The following is a 22,442-nucleotide window of genomic DNA, read 5'->3' on the forward strand; positions in this document are numbered from 1 at the left end:
CAACTTTTTCCAACTAAGTACTTGTAAGTATCCTTCACCTACGACAGGACTCGGTGCACCCCCCACAAACAGGTGGGATATTCGAGGGAATATCTCACCCAATACTCGCGAAGACTCGAGTCCCGCCTTACGTCCTCAAGAAATTCTCCGCGCCCGGAAGCAGAGCTTGCGCGCACTCGTAAACGTGCTCGGCCAACTTCCATGATATTTTACAATTACGGGAAAATCCATTAAGCCGGTCTTCGCACGGCGCCTTACACGGGGGCCGCGAGAGCAGCGGCGCACATCCGCGCGCGGACATGCCGGCAGAAGTAGAAATTCAGAAGGAGAAGTTTCGCGCCGAGTTACGAGTAGCCTTCCTCGGTTGCTTGACACCTCGCGGAGTAACTCGGCCCGGGAGTGGGCTTAATGTTCTTTACTTACGAGATCTCTGGGTTACCCCCCGCTGAAGGAGTAAAGAGCGAATGCTCCACCCCGCCATTGCGATTTGGCGTCCACCTCTTAGTCGGGACCCATTTATCGACACAAGGAGCAGTTTTAGCAAACTAAGACACCAGAGAATTGGTTCGTGCTTCTGACAATCGAACCACCAAAAAAAAGAAATTCAAGGAGAATTCGTTTAGATCAATACATCGCACGGTTTGAAATGTATCCGCTGAGTTGCATATTTCAAAATGTAAGAAAAACATAAAGAATACGAGATGTATGAAAGTCGCATTATTAAGGATATCGATTACAGAATTTTCTGTGACAAATTAATATCAGGGATAATCAGCGTCTTGCTTCCCGTTCCTCCTCTTCCGGCCCCGCGTTACCAGTCGAAAATTCGATTAACCCCCCGCAAGTCAGAGAAGATCGACGTCGTAAGTCATTCCCTTAATTGCACCCCTGCCTCGCGATTTAGAAGCCCGGCGCGAGTCCCCAGGAAAAATGACGAAAGTTTTCGATAAGACCGCGCGAAAACGGAAAGCCACCCCCGCGGTCTCGCCAGGAGAAAATCTACGGGAGTTGCCGGGGTTAGGCGCTTGTTTCGGGGGATGAGATTTAGTTTGATAATAAGATCCGCCCTGCGCGGGGGTGTGCTGCGGGGGGTACCGGGAACCCGGCAGGAGCACTAAGATACGACATTCGTGCTGTGGTTTTAACTCCTGGTTATATCTGTAGTTATGAAACTGCCGGATTCGCAGCGGAGCACCGTGTGCGTGACATATGAAGACGTGTGCGAGCGTACGTGCACGACTCGAAGTCCGTTCGTTTTCCACCCCTGCTCTGGAAAGGTGGCGAATTCCAAGAAAATCCCCCAACGTTAAGAGGGGCGTTATCGACTATGAATTTTAACAATTATTACTAGCGGAAAACAACACAATTAGCTTAAAGAAACTCAGCAATCAGGTTCGTGTAAGTCTTGAACGGTAAAAATTGACGGGATTTAGTTTCAGCGAAGGCACGACCAATCGGACGAACGATCGTATGAATGAAGGTAAAGGAGCCAAGTCCCATTGCCATTTGGACAATCCATCGCAAGTATTAGTAAGGACGGCACTATTAACCGGGTGATTTACGAATCGTCAAGAAATCATCATGCCTTGACTAAAATATGTATATCTAATCAATGTAAAAAAATCTTATGTGTACCAATGAAAGGTTTACGTAACGATTTCAATAGTTCAACGAGGCGCTAGCTAAACTCCTGACAATGAAAACACTCGGCGAGAAATAAATGAAAAAAAAATATATTACAGGAATTTCTGGAAAGATATTTCGGGACGTTATTCAAGATTATTTAGGTATTCGAAAAACGTAAATAATGCATGACCGAGGAGAATTAAGTTTGAAGAATCGCGCGCGAATAGGGAGGGCACTGTTCCGGGAGAACGACGTCGCATTCCCTGGCGGATTTGTGGATTTTAAGAGGACTCACGTGAATAAAAGGGAAATGTATGGAAGGAAAGATTTAATTTGTTCTTGTCGGGGCTCCCGCGGGAGCGAAATTAATATTCATAAGCGTCCAGAGAGGTCCCGAGGGCGGGGTCAACTTACATGTATCTTTCGTTACTGACCCGAACCCCGGGTACGATAACGGTCAGGAATTAAAATACTGCCCGTAGGTTTTAACCCTTCTTCGTTCGGGTGTGTACTCTGGTCCAGCCCTTACCTTCCGTGGCTATTTCGCTCTTCCGTCTCGCCCTTAAAATTACAGCCCCATCGCATCCGTTTTGCCGGACCCCTCCAATTCCGCGCAGTTAGAGTGCGGTTGCTTTTGCGGACTCGAACCGCAAAAGAATACGCAGGGAAATATACGCCAACTCGTCGTCACGAAAAATGTATAACTGAAAAGAACCTTATCATTTTTATTTGGTTCACTTTATCTCAACCAATACATTTATTTGCGGATACTAATGGGGTAAAACCGAAAACGAAATACGTATAACAGTTCATTAACGTAAAAGAAGAATGTAGACAAAACTGATTTTTTTTTCCCATTAAAAAAATTAAACGGGAAATGTTGATTGTCGTACATGTAACGTCGAACCAGCCATACGGCTTGTAATTCGGTGCACTATCATTCGCCAGGAGACAATGTGCAATTGTCACCGAATCCACCCAAGTCCGTTCGCGAGATGATCCAAGTTGAATCGCATTAGCTCGTTCGTGCCGAAAAGTCAAGAGCCATCGACTTACTTTCAACGTGCAATTACTTCCGGCATATTAATCCCGACTTAGTGGCCATTAAACGCGACAGGACAGTATCCTTAAGCGGAACGGTAACAATAAGGATTACGCGGAAAACGCTTCGATGGCGCTTCTAATGCCCCTCGTGGCCGGGGGTGGTTTCCGGGGTTCGCTACCGCGCAAACGGGCACGCTGCCGCGAACTGACTTAACTTGGCTGGCAATAATAAAATGATATAGGAGGCGAAATATGCATTTAAATTATCGCCCCGCGATAATAATTTGCATACCTCCGCGGCCTCTGCCGACCGCCCCACTTCGATGCCCCGTTCGCTTAGTTTAGCCCCGTTTAATTTAAATAATACTTCTCCGCGCGGGGTGCGCGCCGGCAAGATATACATAAAATCGCCATAACATTGTAAATTATAACTGATACGGCTTATATCCAGCGCTCGCGCACTCGTCCGGACGATTACCGACGCCTAAGGGCTTCTCTCGCGATTAGGGGATGCTAAATTAGCGCCGGTACCGACCAAGATCAAGACTTCTCGACTCATTCTCGTCGTCTTAAGCCTCCAAACAAAAATATGCGGCCTGCCGCTAATGGTAACATCATTTTCCAACATTTCCCCTGCCTAACGTCAAAATCAATCTGCTCCAGTGGAACGTGAAATTCTGCATCACTCGTGCAGAATTTGGGCACCTCCTGGGAACCTCTTCTACCCGAACGATTAGAAAAGCTCGATATGTACAAAGATTAAAAAATATTTTAATCCTCCTGTGTCAAATTTCTAATTAAAATGACGTAACGTCAGAATATTTGACTCAGTGATATCTTGATTCCTGCAATATATTAAGCAACCAAGAAAGGGCCTGTAGAGTGTACCGATGGAACCCGCAGAGGCCACGAAATCGGTCAGAAATGTAGAATATTTCCGCCTCGTAAAACCGTGCGCTCTCATTCGCGAGACGAAGGAGAGAACGAGCGAGTGCGCTAGCGGGACGGACGAAGGGGGCGGTCCGAAGAATTAATAATCTTCCCGCACGTATCGAAGAAACTGGAATTCTATGATAATCAAATGGTCTCTCGGCGGATCCAAGGCCGGGCTTCGAGAGGACTTTATTAGCGAAGGTTTCGCCGGAAAGCTCGTCCGGGTCACGTCCGGGGAGGGGCACGCAGGGCGAGTCGACGCGCACGCACGCACGATACCCTCGTAGGTAACGCCGTCGGCGAGCACCGGCACGGCCAAGGCTGTATATTATTATTTTATTAAGCCATAATATAGAGAGGCGGCCGAGATATTTGAATGTCCGCTTGGCGCTCTATGGTAATACGGTAGGTGGGCCCCGGCCTCTCGGGCTTCTATGGGCTCTCATTGCGCCAACGCAATTCCGCGAAGTATGCAGATCTAAGAATTTAAATGGCCGCCCCCCTATAACGCCCGTAAAATGGCGGACAATCGCGCTCGTAAACCACTATATTAAAATTCTATATCGCCCCCAGTGCACGCCCGCTGTCCGGTATTACCCTCCTGATCTTTACAATGTACGAGTCCGCGGCCATTCACGGACACTCGCGCGTCCTGCCGCGTCACCGCGATGCGTGTGCGTCCGCGCGCGCGCGAAAGCGCCGAGACGCGTGTCCAGGGTCGCGGCGGCGTCGGCCCAGCGTCCCGGCGCCGGCGCCTCCCTGTGTTCCTACGTGCCGGCCACCCTCGTGCCGTAACGCGGCTCCCAGGGATAAGCCAAGATTAAAAAGTTCACTGGCGGTCGTCGCGCTTAATAGGACCTCCGCCCTAAGTATTCCGCGGACACCAAAGGGGTTCAAAGCCTGACCCGACTGAATGGCCCGAATGTTCTTCGAGTGACACCCAAAGTATTTTTTTCCAGTTCCGAGACATCGGACTGACGAAGGATACTCCCCCTCTCTCTGTCTCTCTCTCTCTGTCCCTACGCCATTAACGTGAGGTAGAAAAGGGTGTGGACAACCGGGACAATTTTCCCTCCTAGGTTGCAGCCTTACATCGGGATCGTTCATTTTAATTCGAAGGTGAAACTTCGAAGCTCGAATAAATCTTTCAAGCTCCGCGTCGCAGGATATTTTTCTAGTTTTTTTGTCGTGATATTTGGGATCTGTCTAATTAATATATGTAATACGCGGGGTAGTAAGTTAGTGGAGAGAGATTAACACGTTCAACGCCCCACGTATTTTGATAGACTCCGTTCACCCCACGTAAATTGTATTATATTAAAACAAGTATTGCATGCCGGTCACTGGTGACCGTCGTGGAGTTGAAAGTGCTAAACGAGAAAAATTTCTCGGAAATATCGGGAGCTAACGAAGGTTGCCAGCGAAAGCTATGCTTTTTAGAAATAAAAGGGAGGTGGCGGTGACCATCCCGCGAATTTAACCTTATACTTTGACCTCGCCAGTTCACGATGATGGATTCCATCGCCGCACCCACGACTTCGTCATAACATACATGGAAGCCGGTTGACGTTGGCGGGGGCGGGGAAAAGGTGCCCATAACGCGATTACATTTGGGAATTGTTGAATCATGTCCTGCGTGTACAGGAAAGACGCGAATGTGCAATAACCAGTCACGTTAGAGCTGGTTTGATTAATAGAATGATCGTCATCCCACGTGAGGAAGGGTGCAGTCAAAACATTTGTACCTTCTTGGGAACTTTATTATTACCTTCAAAAATAAAGTTCGGAGGTACACAAATTATTCAGTTTTGAAACTAATGCAAACGAGAATGTTAGTCTGTTTTTTTTTTATATAAAATTATTTACATTAACGGTGGTAAAATTATTTACATTAAAAAATTCTCGATGAGAATGAATCTTTTAAGCCTGAACCCCGAGCTAAATAAGGCGCTGTGCTTTAACGTCATGAAAAGTAAAAATTATTGTACAATATAGAAACAGCGGGATTTTATCAAATGACAAGAAGATATCCACGGGATTATTTAACAAAGAAAATTCATAGTTCGTGATAACTACGTCGAGAGATAAAAACCCTAGAGACAAGAACCAGGAATTGAAAATGTAGCAAAGGATGGTTTATATGATGAAACGTGTGTAACGCGTACTTTTTGAGTAACATAACCGAGTTAATAGCCAAAAACAATATTTAACACATTGCCGTTTGCGTATTTGCCCATTGACAAACGCCAATACACTCCCATCATACACTAAACACCATGTTCGCGTGAAAGGCATTTATGTCTGCCGTTATACGTAACAACCATTAACACCTCCACCGCGCAGAAGCTATTGCAATCCCTGAATTTGTCGTTTTTAAATACCATTTGATGTTCCTCTTTAGGCGAGCCGTAAAATTTATATCATAAATTGCATCGGGATTTTTCCTCGACTTCAATAGCACGCACTTTTTATATTCAGTACTCTGCGGGAATATCGCACAAGTGTCCGCTGAAAGAACCGAATGCATTATCAAGCGATTTGACCATTGTCCGACTGCTCTTTAATTTCCTTTTTTCCGCGCGACCCTCGAATAAGGAATGGGGCGGTAAAGCGAGGAACTCCATTACCGGTCGGGATAAACTACCCTAATCGGACTTTTCTCTTTATCCCTGTCATTCTCGTTGTCCGAGGGATAATTACCATTCGACGAAAGGAGAGAGGCTTAAAAGGCGTAGCCGTGGTGAGCGAGTTGGAAGGGGTTGGGAAGCTCGGAACCACGTGGTACGGGATAAAGAGGGCGGAGCCAATCGGTGAACGGCCACGGAGAACCACGTGGCCCCTTACGACCCTCCGAAAATCTATCAACAACCTCCACGTGAATGGATGTACTTTCGAAATATCGCCCTGCCTTTTTCTACGTCAATTTTGAACATTTTCGCATTGCAATGCGCTATTTGAAAATAATAATGAAGAAAAAATAATCGAGATAGGTAATGCGTACACGATGATATTAAATATGACAATAAGAACTCGCATTTCGAGGTTGAAATATGAAATATCTGATGAAGTAAACGTGTAAGGTGTGAAGTGGCAGGTAGTTCGTGGCGCAAGTGGCGACTTCGCCCTGCAAAAACACTGCATGCGCATTTATCACCGATGGTTTACATAGATTTACCAAATCGCATGCACCTGCTTTTTAATTATTTTACCAATTATATAATCATGGCAGCTTCGCTTGAGAGCTGGTGGTCGTAAATTTCCAAGTACACGCGAATTTAATCACGCGTGAAACCTACCGCCACTGCCACGCCTCTCTTCGGACACCAATTATGCTATCAGTGACACGCTCCACTCCTTTCTACCTTATTTCAAAAGATTCCCTTCGGGATTTCACGTGTACCGTATATTCGTAACTCCTACTTTAATCGAAACGCCAGCGACGCCACCAGGTACATCTAAAAGAGAATATAAATTAATAAAAGCGTTCACCAAGTTTTACCATATATTCAAGTCATTTGTTATTATTTTTACTTCTTCCTTGCAACTAATGTTCGCTGTTTTAAGTGTAGCATAATTAAACTAACATCGTCATCGCCGTCCTGTCTATTTATATTTTCACCAGAAATTCACTGTTTTCAACAGTGTATCATAACTATAAAGTATTCCAATTAACGGTCTCGTTGGTTAAAACCGTTTGTCTCCTTGATTAAAACCTAGGGTGTAAATTTGAAAACGCGATCGAGTTCGCTCGCCATACTCGGCTTTCGGCGGTATTTAGGAATTCGGAACGATCGTTGTCAACGCATCGGTGGTAGCGTGTGTCGAGAGGGTTGAGAGTACGAAGGGGTGGCGCAGGAGGGGATGCGAAAACGCCAGGGACCGACGCCACTACCGCGAGGCTGTAATGCGTTATTAATGAACACCAAGAATTTCATTAAAGATTGTTTGTATATCAAACTGTCCACTAAATTATGCTCTATAACCCCTATAGCGCCTTTACACGCCTAGAAACTGTTGACTGCTGCAACGCCGAGGTGCCGGATTCCCGTATGGATTCCCCTAACCCTTCTCTGTAATCGTCACCGCAATTGCACGTGCAATGTTTGTTCGATGGTTGAACGATGGAAAGAAACGTTTAAAGCCGATCGATCTGTTCGATTGGTTTATATGTGATCTACCGTTTAGGAGCAATTGGGGTTTACCGAGTGGAGTCAATTATTTCGCGACCTTTGGGACATACATTATTAGGGGATAGTACGGCGGCGTTCGCGCGACAGAGAGGAGGAACGGTCGTGATGCCAGAGGGAGAGAGAGAGATTTGGAGGAGCAGGGAAAGAGAGAGGAAGAGATACAGTTAATCGTTCCGAAGCTATTAACTTCGGACTGGAATGCCCCATAGCGGCTCATTTCGTTCAATGCAAATTTACACCCCCGCCAAGCATCTAAACGTACCCCTACCTGAAAACTGCATACCGGGTGGCTCCTGAAATTTTATCCGTCGACCACCGTTTGCACTATTTATGAGAATTCATAAAATTGAAAGGAAATTTATTTCACAATATTACGGAATTGTGAAAAAAAAATGGATCCGATTTCAATACACCGTTCACTACAAATAGGGTCCACTTTTTACAACACGCTACACAAATATTCATGGATAGAATAAAAGTTACATCTAGTCGCCCGACGAACGGACCGCAACAATTAATACTCATTTTTACTACATCAAGTTTTCTAACAAAAATATTCGTATTCATCCTGCCGAAAAAAAAATTCTTAACCCAACTATCTTTGTAGGACATCAATTGAATCTAATTCTAATTCGGTGTGTTTAACTTTATGCGTACCGATCTTCTTTCCGCCTAATGATATCAGTACTTATGTGCCAAGTATGGTATATTAAGTGATACATTAACTACACGTGTTCCTCTCATTGCCAGCTTTAAATCCTTTTCGGATTCGACCAACTGTGATCCTAGTCTTCTCTTATGTATCCAAATCGGATTAAATCTAGCACAAATGAGTTTACATAAATACTGTCGCAGCAACTCGGAGCGCCTCGAGAGACCGGCGCTTCGAAATTGACTAACCGGCTTAACTTGACTGCGGCATAAAGCGGCGTGTAAGATAGCGCGGCATAAAAATCTTAAGCACACACCTCGCTTCATTTCGCAGCCGCTCGTGCCCTCGGCGAGCTCGCAGAGTAAACTTCTTAATAACCTAATGGGCCGCTCCTGTCGTTACTTCGGTTGCTTGTTCAGAGTCACATTTTTTTTTTAAATTATTGGACTTTCAAATCAACTCCAGAAACATTCCGATTAACTTCAAGCAAATTAACCCGATCAATGAAGCTCAAGGTTTTATTTGTAGTAGCAAAATTAAATTCGTCTAAAATTAATAACCAATGGGAAACTTCTCGACCATTTATCATCTCGAATGATGTTTCGTTCTTTCTTGGCGATAACTTCGTTGATCGTTCTTTCCAGATAGAGTTGTATCGATAATTGATACTCTGCGATGAATCGTAGAACTTTATCACACATTCCGTCATGATTTTCTCCAAATTATTCTTAACTTTTTAATCAAAATATCATTTCTTTGCGAAACGAACGCTTGTGGAGGATCAACCGGAATGACGTTGCGACGCGATTACAGGGATAGACTTGGCTTCGCGTAATCCGAATCTATACATCCGCGCGACAATGCGTGCGAATCTATTTCATTAATGTGATTATCCACATCGCGGCACTTCAGGGATACTTCACCGTAATCCGTCCATAGCTCGGCTCGCTATAATCCTTAGCTGCTTAACTTGAAGTTGCCTGGCGGTGAACGTTTCGCAAAGCCACGAGTCCTCAGACTCCATCGGTGAGCGGTAACTTCGCCAAGACGTTAAATTCACGCCTTCTAGTAGAAGAACCTCAGGAAACGGCAACGAACCACCAGAAAACACTACCCCGATACATTTCTCGTGCACACAGATTCGCCTGCAATTGAAATACGTGGGGACACAACTGTATGCCTTGAAAAAGCAATCTTACAATTGTCCGAAAAAACATGGCGGGTCAACCGTTGCACTACACTATACATGCTATTTTCACGTGTAAATAGTACAGATTCATTCAAGTACCTGATCCCAGAATATTTAAAGTGTTATGAAAGGGTCGTCCTCCGTATATCAAATACATTATAGTAAAAAAAAAAACATTTTTTATTGTACCTCGGGCTAGAACCAAGCGCACATTTTTTTTTAATGAAATTTCATTGGTATCGCACTTTTCCTTCCTCCATAATCCCTTGCTGAAGTTTCAAATGATTCGGTGCACCCACATAACCCTTTTATAAATACTTTGACATTTATATATATAAAATGATACTTCGAAAAAAGTTGAAGAGCTATTAATTGCCAACGACAGATTTACTTTATATTTACTTCATATCGAAGTTTTACAGTCAGTGATTCGCGTAGCTATGTGCTTCTTCTGCATCCCCGTTTGCACTCGTATTTATGTAACTCATGGTTTTTTATATATCTCATAATATGTGCTCATGAAATCCCATGTAAGAAGACATACATTATCGTGTGATCGATGAGAGTACAAATTTGTCATACAATACAGAGGCCCTAGTGCTAATATGCGTGAATCAATCGCATACAATATGTGACGATGACCACCTATCATGATCATCTATCTGGAAAGCGCATCGTCGAAGGGTGCAGAAAAAGGAAACTCGGAAAAGTAGAAACGCTCTCACTCCCTGAAACTCGTCCGTCGACGTAAGGAGCCATTGTCCTTCGAAGTTACCCAATTTAGCCGCTCGTAAACGATCAACGTCATAATTGGTGTCTTGTTCCCCTACCAAGTGAAAGCCCAACCCTTGCATTGCTCCGTCCTTGCCGTGCTTCCGTGTCAGCTTATTAGTTTGAGACTTACACGTTCGCCTTTAAAGTTGGCCCGGGCAAGTCGCGTTACGACTTGGCAGGGTGTGCGAGAGAGACCGTTCCCAAGAAACTCTCGAAGCACGAACGCGATAAATACGAGATACGAGATCCGCCCTCTCGGCGAATAAGCTCCTCGGGAGGGTGGGCTTCGTCGATAGAATTTTCCCGCGGGGGTAGCAATCCCCAATTATCCCTATTATTCGATGAGTCCCGCGAGTGTGCGACAAAGGGCTCGGCTCGGATACCGCTCGCGAAATTACTGAATATCCCACAGATTCCCCACAAGGCTCCTTCCTGAGACGACATCCGTTCTCGCGGAAAACCTCTTTGACGTTCCGAACGGCAAGTAGTGAGTGTACAAGCGATACGAGGTAAGGATCGTCCTAACAAGACAATGCGCCTCGATAATCTGCATACCATGAAACTCTGCATTACTAGGCTCGCACAATCGCCTCGGAGAAGCTGAAATCGATCGGTGTACTCGTCAGAGCTCGTTAAATGAGGAAAAAAAAGAAAAGAAATTGGCGATTGCGTTAATTCATGGACCAGAAGAATATCGGACATTTTAAATAAGTAAAAATTGAGCGATGCCACGATACCACCCCTGATTCGTACCCCTTGCTTGGGTTGAATTTTCTCTTTTTTCCACATTCATTCGACCAACCCTTTACGTAACGATTGCGAGCCGTAAATGGAAAAGGAGAAGTGACCCTAGCCGACGGCACGGATGGCACTCGCCGCCAATATGGTACCACCCCATGGAAGATTGGCGAATACTCGGCGAAATTCCAGGACGAACTGGAAGGAGCGGAGCGAGTGTCGGTCGCGCATAACGCAAGAAATTACAACGTAAAATTACGCGTACGAAGAAGCGTGATAAATGGCGATATAACGGGTGCTCGGCATACACATAGTTATCGCTGGCATGCGAGCCGGACTGACTAATAACGGGTGACGGTCCCGCTATATAATTTCCAGGGCCCGCGCGAACCGAGCGCGGGACCCGAAGGCGCCTTAATATGGACAAATGCCGGACTATATCTCAGACCGGGTTTGCTTTGCATTATTTGGCTAACGCCCTCATTTGCCATCCTTACCAACATTATGCCCACCCCTTATGTGGGCAAACGTATCGCTAGCCCTCCTCACGCCGCGGTGCCCAGCGCGCGCTTTAATCCATGTGTTTCGGAAGGACTGCCCATTATGCCAGTCTCATAGTCATTCCTCGGGCGAAATTGCTCGCGAGGCACACTCGGTACATGGAATGCGAGAATCGCCCTCTTTGTTGCGCCACTTCGCGACCGAACCCAATATATACCGAGCATATGCGTTATTTCTTTGTAAATAATAATTACGGAAAACTTAACGTTAAAGCAGAAAAGATGTATAGATGGTGTACAAATATATAGGAGTGAGCGTGCACGCGTAAGCGTTCCTTCCCCTTTTATATAATATTCCTCTCTAATAAAGATTCTTGCCTCGACGGCCGTTCGCAAGGTACAGCGAATGGCGGGAGAGGGAAGGACGAGCCGAGCCCCAATGCATTAATGTCGACCCCCCATTCCATTTTATAATTCTTTCCTACGTCGTTATCCGGGAGACCCGGATCGTCGGGGGGATGAGACCAGGATTGGAGCTCCTGTCTATTTCCCTATACCCAGGGGCAGGCTGAATAATTACCCCAACTGACGGTAATTCCTTATACTCCCTCGGCGTACTTTTTCCACTTGCTCCTTGCCTCCGCAGGCGGATCTTCCCGGTGTTTTTTCCACTTCCCATTAGCACGACTTGCTGAGAACGGATAGCGAGATTCTCCTGGCCCAGCGCTCTCGATCATTAAAACAGTAAATACTCCTTTTTCGCAAATAACAACGTAATAAAAAGAAATACTAAATTGTACGTTGATATGTAAGACAGAATGCTTATATAATGTCGAGCCCGTTCGACCTTTGTGCTCTATTATTAATCGTGACATTTTAATGCCACAACGTATTAAAGTTACTGTGACACTTCGCATTCGTGATGGTCATCCGAATATAAATTTTTTATTAAATCTTTTATGCTTAATAATAAGGATAATGAACCAGGGGGTAAACCGACGACAATGATATTCAATTGTGCAGAGGACTTTAAAAAGACTGGCTTTTATTAGAATAAATTATTGCTGCTGAATTTGGGTAATAAATACTGAGATAATTTTCAACAATTCATGTAACATTTAGTAATACACGTATGGTTATGGAATGTACCAAATGAGGTTCTTGATTAAATTAGCTTACACTTGTATGGTTTGAAGATGACTATTACCAGTCCATTTCTTCCGAATTATTATTTTTCTAAGAGGAACATCTCGTACAATCTTCGATCCTCGTCCGTTTGGAATTTAGGTACGAAATTGACATAGACAATCTCAGCAAATCCCTCTTCCAGGCTGGGTTCCACGTATTTCTTTCTGTAAGGTTGCACACTCGTGAAGAGGTTGGCGTAGACTCGAAGGCTCAGGAGTATCAGAAGCTTCACAAATCTTATGCAGCGCCAGACCAGTTGGGAGTTTGTGTCGCTGATAAAACATTTTTCTCACAATCATTACCGAACTGGACTGGTGATGTACGAAGGACGGTTGCCGACCATTCGTAGCATATGAATGCGAATAATAAAGAAAGTCTTTACATATTGAGAAAAAATGTTAATTTTACTTACGTATAACTATTAATGATAATGTCACTAACTTTGTCATGAGTGGAATCTGTGAGTTCACGGAACTGGAAAGTACGCATTGAAAAAATTGTCATATTATAACAGAATAAACTATTATATTAAATTAATCTAAAAAATAAATATGCATACCTTATTATTATGTTTGGAATGCTCAGTATCTGTCTTCATAACAAAACATCTTACCGGGACATTATGCATTTGTGCAACTTTTACATACTTTTGCCTTGTTTCTGGATCTGGATTGGTATTATCAATGACTACGCTTTTTCCTTGAGTCAACGATTGATCCATCATGGATACACACTTTTGCCAGCTGCCCAAAGTGTCCCTATTTATGTGTATATAATTATCAAGATACGTGCGAACAGTGTGTGATTTTCCAGAACCTGGACCACCGACCATAATAATAACCTATTTTTAAGAAACCATATTAATTTTTGCATTAATATTAACACAAAGATTCAAGTATATACCTCTTGTTTACTTGAGATGATCTTCGCTTCCGGAGGATCGCATATACTATCAATTTCATTTAATGCTTTTGGATCAAAATCAGGCATTTTATAAGGTGCTGGTTTTTGTCCCAAAAAGTGTTCCTCCGGCGTTTGAAACTTTAACCCCAAGTTAAGAGCAAGCAATCGATCTGCAGAAGAATGATCCTTTTTCTTATTAGGAGCCCAATTCTTGTCTCTACCTGCTGCATCTCCAACGTAGAAAGATTTGTCTTTATCTACTGGTACTCCACCGTTTTTCTAAGACAAAATATATTCAGGTCTTAAAGAATTTACTTTAATATATTTATATGTAAAATACTTAATTCTGCAATTAGTGCATACATGATTTACTAGTACATCCCACATTCCTGTGACTGGCTTTCTGTATATACTTTTCCCAGGAGCAATAAATACCTTTAAATAACATAAAATTATCATACATTGCAATATGTTGTTTCATTATTCCGTTATTCTTTAATGGCCTACCTGCATTGGAACACCAATCTTTTTAACCACTCTCTCTATCTTAACTTTAAAATCACTGGGTTTTAATTTCCCAAGCCCCAAACTTCCTTGATTTGTAAAAATCACAATCTTGTATCCTTCTGCATGTAGCTTCTTTAATTTGCCTGGTACATCAGAATATAATAATTGCCAATCATTACAATCTTTTGGAAACACCAATCCTGACATTGTTTTTATTAATGTTCCATCCATGTCATATGCCGCTATCTTAAAAAATAAAATATTAAAATTGTAATTGAAAAATTAAGACTTCCTTCAATTTTTCATTGGTCAAAGAAAATATAATCGATTCTTTAATTACTGATAAAATGTAGTTAATTACTTTTGATCGATGTTCGACCCCCTCACTGGTATATATTAAAAGACTCCTGTTATCAAAATCCTCCCACTTTTCCTTCGCCGGTTCTCTGGTTGCGATATCTTCTGTATCATCTGTATCATCTATGTCCTTACTGCAACTTGCATCCCCAGGGTTTTTTGTACCACTATTATTTTTAATTTTTGAAAGTATCGTAGATATTGTTTCTTTATCAACGGCATCGTCCATATCTTCTTCCGTACAAGACACTCCTTCCGTGGATTCCTTGTCCGATCCAGAATAGGATGGATTAATTTTTGATTTCTTGCTATGCCTTGATTCGTTTTCACCGTTCTCTATACTTTCAGTGCTCGACTCAAGAGTTCGTTTCTTTCTCCGAGTGTCTTCACATTTTTCTTCCGGAGGAGGATTAAACTCTATTCGATATGGATACTTTCCGTACAAGATTTCCAAAATATCTCCATTCTTAGCGGTGATCTTCTCGCCTTTCTGAGTTTTAAGTCCATTTAATCCCGATGGTCGTGAACCAACTTGCTGTACAAATACTTTGTGGTCCGTGTAGCTTGCGCAGAGTCGAACTGATAAGACAACGTGCATAAGACTAAGCGACATGCGCACAAACTTAAATCTCTTATCACCTATCATTGCTATTACCAAGCTACTGAATCGTTAAAAAAACAATTTGCCCTATACTACGCAACTTCTTTAAAACAAATCTCTTATAACCTTCCCTCTAGGAAGATGTTCTACAATCTACTTTGATATTTCAATGCCAAGGGTTATATCCTAGTATTTTTGGCAAAGTACCACCTATTTATTGCATTTCACATTTACGACCACGTGGTTTCTCCTACAGTATGCACGTCCATAAGAAATTCACGTGTCACGTCACTGCTATTCAAATCCTTGTCGTGACGCGAGAGGTTATATAACCTCAGGTCCACTAACCTTGGTTCCTCGAACACTTGGTGTCGGTAATTTTCGTTTCTATCGTCCGTCCCACGAATACTGGAGTATTGTCGGGCAAATAAACCGCCGATAGAGATGGGTCGTCGCTGTAAATGTAACAACTTTTCGACCGAACACTCATTCTTCTATATGCTTCGACGCATGAATTTCACGTAGCTTGCGCATGGCTGCTGCTAACAGCTGCCAAGGCGCGCAACGGACGCCATCTTACATTTTTCTGACCACCTGAGTAGGGCTTAACCAATCAATTATAGCACCATTCGCACGTCATTACTTTCGAATAACTTCGCTACATATCCAACAACCTTCGTCCATTTCCTTGACCTTGTAGGCCATTAATCATCTCAAATGACGTGATTTAACTTGTGCGTCAGAAAAAGTCACGCTAAACTGCACAGTATCGCTCGGAACTGAATACGAACCGGACACTCTGAAGGTAAATTTACAAATTCATGAATTTCAGTGGTTGATTGCAGCATTTATAAATATAAAAAACGGTGATATTTATATAATTAGGCTTAATTTATATGCAAAAAGTAATTTTTACATAAACGTATCATAACATGTAAGAGATAAATAATTTATTACTCATCCCATATATAAACAAACGAGAAGTTCAATCCATTATCTACTCTCCCCCCGGCCGTACAGGTCCGTTCCGGTTAAAGAATTGCCTTCATTTCCTCGAATTTCGTCCCTGAACTAATATCCGGGGCTCGAACCATCTTGATCCTTTCCTCTCTCCTCTTAACGAGTCTTACTTGGGTCTTTAAAGCCGTCTAAAATTTTTCCGCAATCCCCATCTCTCTCGAAGAAATCTCGGTCTGTGCCGAGGTGGCGGCATTAAAAATGAAAGGATCGTGGAGAGAGCGGAGCGAGCTAGGGTATACGTATATAGGGTGTATATATACATATATACATCGGATTTTAAAAACCGTGACAAGGCTCAAGATGTCTATCTGTCTGGTACTTAGCAGGCGCGCCGAGTGAAAATGGTAATGGTCCTTCGGGGGTCGGGGGGCGAGGATGGAATGGATGTATTCACATTATACTCTCTGTTCTTTTAATTTCTTCAAAGCCCCCTCGCCTCCGGATTAATAAGGCGTCGACAATGTGACGTCTTTTTTCTTTCTCCCGTAGCCCCGGACAAGACGGCAGACAGCTACCAAAGTGAACGGGGGTCGGGGACTGCGGCCGAAGGGAGGAAAAGAGAACTGCCTTTAATAAATGTGTTCCTAGCACCGAGACGTGCCGCTTAGTGCTCGGCCTCAGCCCTGGGGACTCCCTTTTAATAAGGGAAGAACTCTTAAGCGTGCAAACTTCGTTTCGCCGATTGCGAGGAACCTCGCCTTCCCGATACGACGACCTCTTCGAACGGGGAGCTTCTGATCCTCGCATTAACCACGTCAAGATGAGTAACTTTCAAAGTTAAGCTGCCTCCACCGCGGCCGCTATGTGAATGAGTGACCGGAAAAGCCCCCTCGGAGCTTCTTTGAGAAAGAAAGAGATACGAATCGACAAAAAATTTCAAACAAATGGAAATTTGAAAGCTCTCTAACCCTTGCATTCGTTTAATACCAAATTAATAAACTCGGAGGTTAAACTGCTGATTTTGAAATTTAATATTGGACGAATAATATTAGTCGTGAAGTGTTTTCAAATGATTACCCTGTTCTGTTCGAGAAATGTTCGATGGAAAGGCTGCATTGATCATGGACTTGGAAAAATTCTTCCAGTAGTAGCAGTTTGTACATGTACGCGGAGTTATACCTCCAGGAAAACACGAGACAGCTCAGCGCGTTATTCATCATATTGCGGAATTATTCGCGATTCTGTCTGCACCCCACCGGGGCTGTGATAAATTAAAATCCTAACGGAATTAAGGGGCAATATCGCCCGTCGTCGATTCGCGATCGAGTTAAACGAAAATCAATCACTCGAGAAGAAGGAATCGGACGAGAGTGCCCTTGGCAGAAGAATTACGAGGGTTGACCTAGCGACCGGAAAGTTTCAATAAACACAAGAAATGGAACCGTGTATTCATTTGAAAACATTTCGACATTTCTTTTTCGATGAAAAACGCTACCGACGTAAATCATTATTTTAACAACAAATAATTTCTCTCTCAAAAGGATGACAAAATAATTATAATTACACTTAATTACAAATCCTTCTCCTTTACGAATACTTCACCATGCCCCCCTTCGCATATTTATCTTAATTTTCGATCCGAGGGGCGTATCGCCGAGACAGTTATTTTTTTTTCTTTCTTGCAAGGCCAGAAATGGTGCCTTCGGGCCAAAAGTAATTGCTCCCTGATACGCCGATACCCCACCTGGTCGTGTCGCTGATACCCCCGAGAACTTAGTTCGCAGTTCTCGTCGTCGGAAATTCCGGTGAAATTAAATGTCGGGGGAACGGGAGCACCTGCCTCGGCTCAGAGGGGATGGGGAACAATAAAAATCAAAACGGAAAACAAATAAGGGATGAGATCGTATTATAAAGTTTTTTAATCAATAGGCGATGTGTAGGTGCTCCGCGACGACGGGGCCGTCGAGCAGACGAGAGATTTCAGAAATCTCGTTTGAGGGTCGCCGTGGATCGAGCGATCGGGCGAAAAATCCTACGGCGTGCGCACCGAACCGGCTAATAATGAATTTATAATTTACATGAAAGGTCTCCGCGGATCCGAGGGAGCCTCGCGAACCACCGAGGGGTAGTATCGGGTTGGGGTGGATTGCTGTTTCGTTAACGGTCGCGGAGCGCTTGCTCGCCATCCCGCAAATTCCAAGACGGAATTCGTTAGCTGAGCTCGAAATCGGATCCGGATATTAAGGAGTTCGGATCAACAGGATCGAATTATTCAACAAGGTCGAACACGCTAATATTCGAATCATCTCGAAAAGAACAATCCCCGCAAAAAAATGTCGAAATGTAATCAGACAGTGATCTGTATGGTTAACGTTAATGTTGAAAGAATTCCTTCAACAAGTGTTCCACACCTTTCTCGTCACAGCATTTTATGTCGAATTTCAAAAAATGTCTTAAGAAACGGGGGCCTCAAATGAAATGAAACTTCCTCTTATGAGAAAAGTGACTTCCCTGTTATGTTACTATAACCATAAATAGTTCAATGACGTCGCATATGATTTAAAATATTAATTTAACGTTCAATAACTTTACTCATCGGTTTGGTGTATGTTTGATATTTTTTCTGATTTCAATGTTCTCTTCTAGGCACCGACGTATAGAGACGAGTTTTACCGGTCTCAGGGTCGCGGAACCGCGGAACTCGATGGAACCGCGTTCCTTAGCGAGGTATACGAGGCACCTTCTAATTTGATTGTACGGAAAGAGGGTGCGAGCGCCGCACTCCACCGTGGAGCTCGTTCGCTCTCAGTGAATAATTGAGCGGTTATTTTATGTGTCACGGTAGCTAGGCAAGCGGTATCTGCATATCCGCGTCTAAGATGTGCCGAGGATCCAAGATGTCCTCTTTCTCGAGTTCGAGTTCGCCTCCTTCCCCTTATCGCGTGCTGCAGGGTGTTTCGCGTTCGGAGCGGCACTTCTGACTTCGATGCGACTTCCCGGGAAGCCTCTCTGCATATTTCATCGACTAATTGGCGTTTTTCTTTCCCGGCTACCGTGAAGATCCTGGCCCGTCATCTTACCGGATCGATGAATAATTCATTCGGCCGAAGTGCGCGTACCTAGAGGGCGCCGATTAAAACTCTGTTTATATTACATTAGCTAGAAAATACTATTGAGATTTCTTGGTTGAAGGATACACCGCAACTAGGAAAAGCAACTGTAACGTAAAACAAACTGAAAGTCTACAACGGAATTATCATTGTCGGAATTTTATATCTGATTTTATCCCTGAACTTTTGCTCGTGTATCCAGGAATATCCTTTTTTATCCCACCACGGCTAATTTAGGAAACACCTACGTCGTACACACGCAGTGCGCCGCTGTAGCAAAATAATTGCGTTTCTCGTTTCCAGACCTTCCAACCAACCGACCCTCCGATTTTTGAGGTGACAAATCTACTTATCAACGAGACGGTCACACAGCTGGCGTTATGGGGCAACTTGGGCATCGTGTTGCTGGAACTTCCAAAGCGATGGGGTAAAAACGGCAGCTTTCAAGGAGGGAAAGAAGTGATCACCTGTATGTGAGTATCTAGATCTTGAATAGACGATTCACTTATTGCCTATCTACGTTTTTGAAAAACACGAAGGCCCCTATTTTCATTTTTGCAAAATCTGCAAGCCCAAAACGGATTGGTCGTAATCTCTTTCGAAAGGGAAGGCAATTGGTAAACGGCTCAGCATCGCGCCTTCTAATATCCGGTAACCGAGAGGGAGTTATAATTATGCTTCAACCCCTTCACCGCCCACTTATGGAATTAAGGTGGCTTTACTTAGTTAGTTTTCAAAAGTCCCCGGTGAAACGCACTACTGAATACTAACCGCCTCATCAACAACACATGCCACTGACTATCTTGCTACATTACCAACCCCTGCCGTTGCACCGCAGCCCCGCTTCCACCCCCGCGGCATTCTGGCCCCTGCCGCATCCACGCAGTGGGATCTAATCTTCGGTGTGATTATAATGTCACATAATTAGAGACCTTATTAGATGCAACTGTGCACCACACCGCAATCAACTCTCGGCGACCGTAGCCTCTCCGGACCGATTCTCATCCGAAGTGCTCTCTTAAGCATTTTCTCATCATTTTTCCAACCCTCCAAACATCCTCGATCAAAGTAATTTTTGACCAATTGTAGGATAAATATCACAAAACACCTTCTCGGGTTCCTTATAAAACTCGGTAATTCTGTGTTTACATTCCGCCGTACAATCCTCGGACACCCTGCATGTTTACAAATTCAACGGGAGCTTAACAAGTGTTAAGAGTTTATGTACTTCACGAGCTAATTTGTCACGCCATGTTGTTTACATTAGAATCGGGCGTTTCTTACAACGTGTTCAATATGCAAATGGGCGCTTATTTCTCATGGAGGTGGTTATGTTATACGTGTCCTATTTATGTTTGCAAAAAATCGAGGTATTTCACCGATGGAATTAATTTTGCGTGAAAAATCTTTACATCGAAATCGCGGATGTTCTTTTTTATTTCTCGTGGAAGTAATTGTTTGGCAGGTGTATTATTTGCATTTGCTTTCCTGTGAAGCTTCCACCGAAAAGAACCGGAGCGCTCCTCCGGGATGGCCGCGATGGCAACGAGCACGATAAATATACATATTTCCCGGGCAAAGTGGCAAAGTTTAAGGCAGAGATTTAACAGGGAGTTTTTGTATTTAAGCAGCAGCTTCTTCGGGTAAGCGCCACACCGGGGCCGGCCAAATTTATACAATCGCACGTACACGCGACCACACGACCTGCGTACGAATACCCGGAAGGCACCGAGGATGCGAATAGTTTGTAAGCAAGTTGCGCCCATTAGAACAAATCTCGGGGATTTAATGGCTGCTTCTTTGTTCCCTCTTAACCGGGCAGCGATGCCGTCACACGCGGATATCATTCTTTTTTATTTTCCCCGTTCTTCATTTCCAACTTCCTGAATCTTCCTTGACGACTGTATCTCAATCCCTTAATTCCGCCCCTGTTGACACGGCCCTCTCACTCATCGCTTACATTGAAGAGAAGCATACCCGCGCCATTATTCTGATTATATTAATGATAAAAATATAAATAAGTGTATTTACACTTTTTCAGTCATCATAATCATTTATATAAATCGATCAGTTCCCAAACTAAAATCAAAAGCTGTAAAACATACGCGTTAACTCCCCTATATCCAGTAAATTCCGTATGTTATCGTTCTGTATAATAACGAATAGTACATCGTACGTTCTAAAATTTTTGCTTAATTGACAAATTCCGTACCCTCGAAAATGAAATACTTATGAAAAATTCGAATGTTTGGCAAATCCTCAAAATTCTAATCTATTTAACACTAGAACTACCAAGACGGGTCGAAATGACTAGTTTCAAATGGCTCATCCTGTACAAAAAAGATAATCTGCCGGTCGGTCTAGTGTTAATATTACAATGATTTCTAAAAGAAAAACGTAATGGGAAGAATTCCTTTTTCCATTTCTGCTCGTCAATTTTCAAGCCTTGGTTTACCGACTTCCGACGCGGGATACGGCCGTTCGACTTCTGGTATCGTGGCGGCGGCCGACTCGCAGCCGAGTCGGAGCACGGATTAAGCAAATGGCGGCAATAATGGCGATTATTCGGATTATGATATCAGGGCGCGAAGTGGGTTCGCCACTTACCAGCCACTAACTGCCGCGCCGCCAAATCCTGACTTCAAGACACAGGATTAAAACTATTACACTTCGCGCCGCCGACTCGGTTTCTCTCTACCCCTTCTGGCCACCCCTTTTCTGCAATGCCTGGCGCTCTTCTTTGCGGCAACTTAGATGTTTTACCGCGGACGGAGGACTCCGTAATCTCGTTTGCCAGACCGGCAAACCAAGTGCCCGCGGTTTAACATCTTCTCGCAATATAGTCTTTCCTTCGAAGTGGAGGAACATCGACGCTTCCCCAAGACTTAACCTCCCCTACGTTGAAAGTTGCATTATTTTTCCCACGCTTAGAGATGGCTCCAAACTTAAGATCAATGAATACCAATTTCCAAATGAACGTAATTACTCAGTGAATAATATATTTCATGACGCACACTTCAAAACTAAATAAAAAGAAAAATCGCGTAGCTATTTGCAAATTTTCCACAAAGTTAGTCCTCGATGGTAAACCCAAGGTTACATTGATTGCAATGATAATCGTTGTTTTAATTTAATGATGCATCATTGGAAGCAAATTATTGTGATAGATT

General features: G+C 43.6%; 2 protein-coding genes across 4 annotated transcripts in view; one reads left to right on the forward strand and one right to left on the reverse strand.

Annotated features, from left to right (window-relative positions):
- The window catches only part of LOC105704319 (nuclear pore complex protein Nup88), an 83,411-nt gene that overhangs the window by 40,823 nt on the left and 20,146 nt on the right, over positions 1 to 22,442 (forward strand). Inside the window, exons 1-2 of one of the 2 annotated variants that reach the window (XM_012433423.2) lie at positions 18,015 to 18,889; positions 19,576 to 19,745. In XM_012433423.2, coding sequence (XP_012288846.1) covers positions 19,744 to 19,745 — 2 coding nt within the window. In that variant the 5' untranslated portion in view covers positions 18,015 to 18,889; positions 19,576 to 19,743. Of the gene's footprint in view, positions 1 to 18,014; positions 18,890 to 19,575; positions 19,746 to 22,442 lie in introns of those variants that run through there. The other variant, XM_012433415.1, reaches the window with a different exon arrangement.
- LOC105704328 (uncharacterized protein F21D5.5) lies at positions 12,669 to 15,818 on the reverse strand. Of its 2 annotated transcripts, none has more exons than XM_012433438.2 (8): positions 15,551 to 15,818; positions 14,606 to 15,180; positions 14,245 to 14,490; positions 14,101 to 14,172; positions 13,738 to 14,016; positions 13,394 to 13,675; positions 13,247 to 13,308; positions 12,669 to 13,106 (listed from the first exon to the last, which is right to left on the reverse strand). In XM_012433438.2, the coding sequence occupies exons 1-8, from the start codon at positions 15,690 to 15,692 to the stop codon at positions 12,875 to 12,877; spliced, it is 1,890 nt and encodes a 629-aa protein (XP_012288861.1). In that variant the 5' UTR covers positions 15,693 to 15,818; the 3' UTR covers positions 12,669 to 12,874. The 2 variants fall into 2 exon arrangements, with proteins under 2 accessions (XP_012288861.1, XP_012288871.1); XM_012433448.2 differs by having other exon boundaries at positions 12,669 to 12,998; positions 15,551 to 15,817.

The sequence above is a fragment of the Orussus abietinus genome, unplaced genomic scaffold (assembly GCF_000612105.2).
Source record: "Orussus abietinus isolate OABI.00-Male unplaced genomic scaffold, Oabi_2.0 scaffold38, whole genome shotgun sequence".
Classification (NCBI taxonomy): Eukaryota; Metazoa; Arthropoda; class Insecta; order Hymenoptera; family Orussidae; genus Orussus; species Orussus abietinus.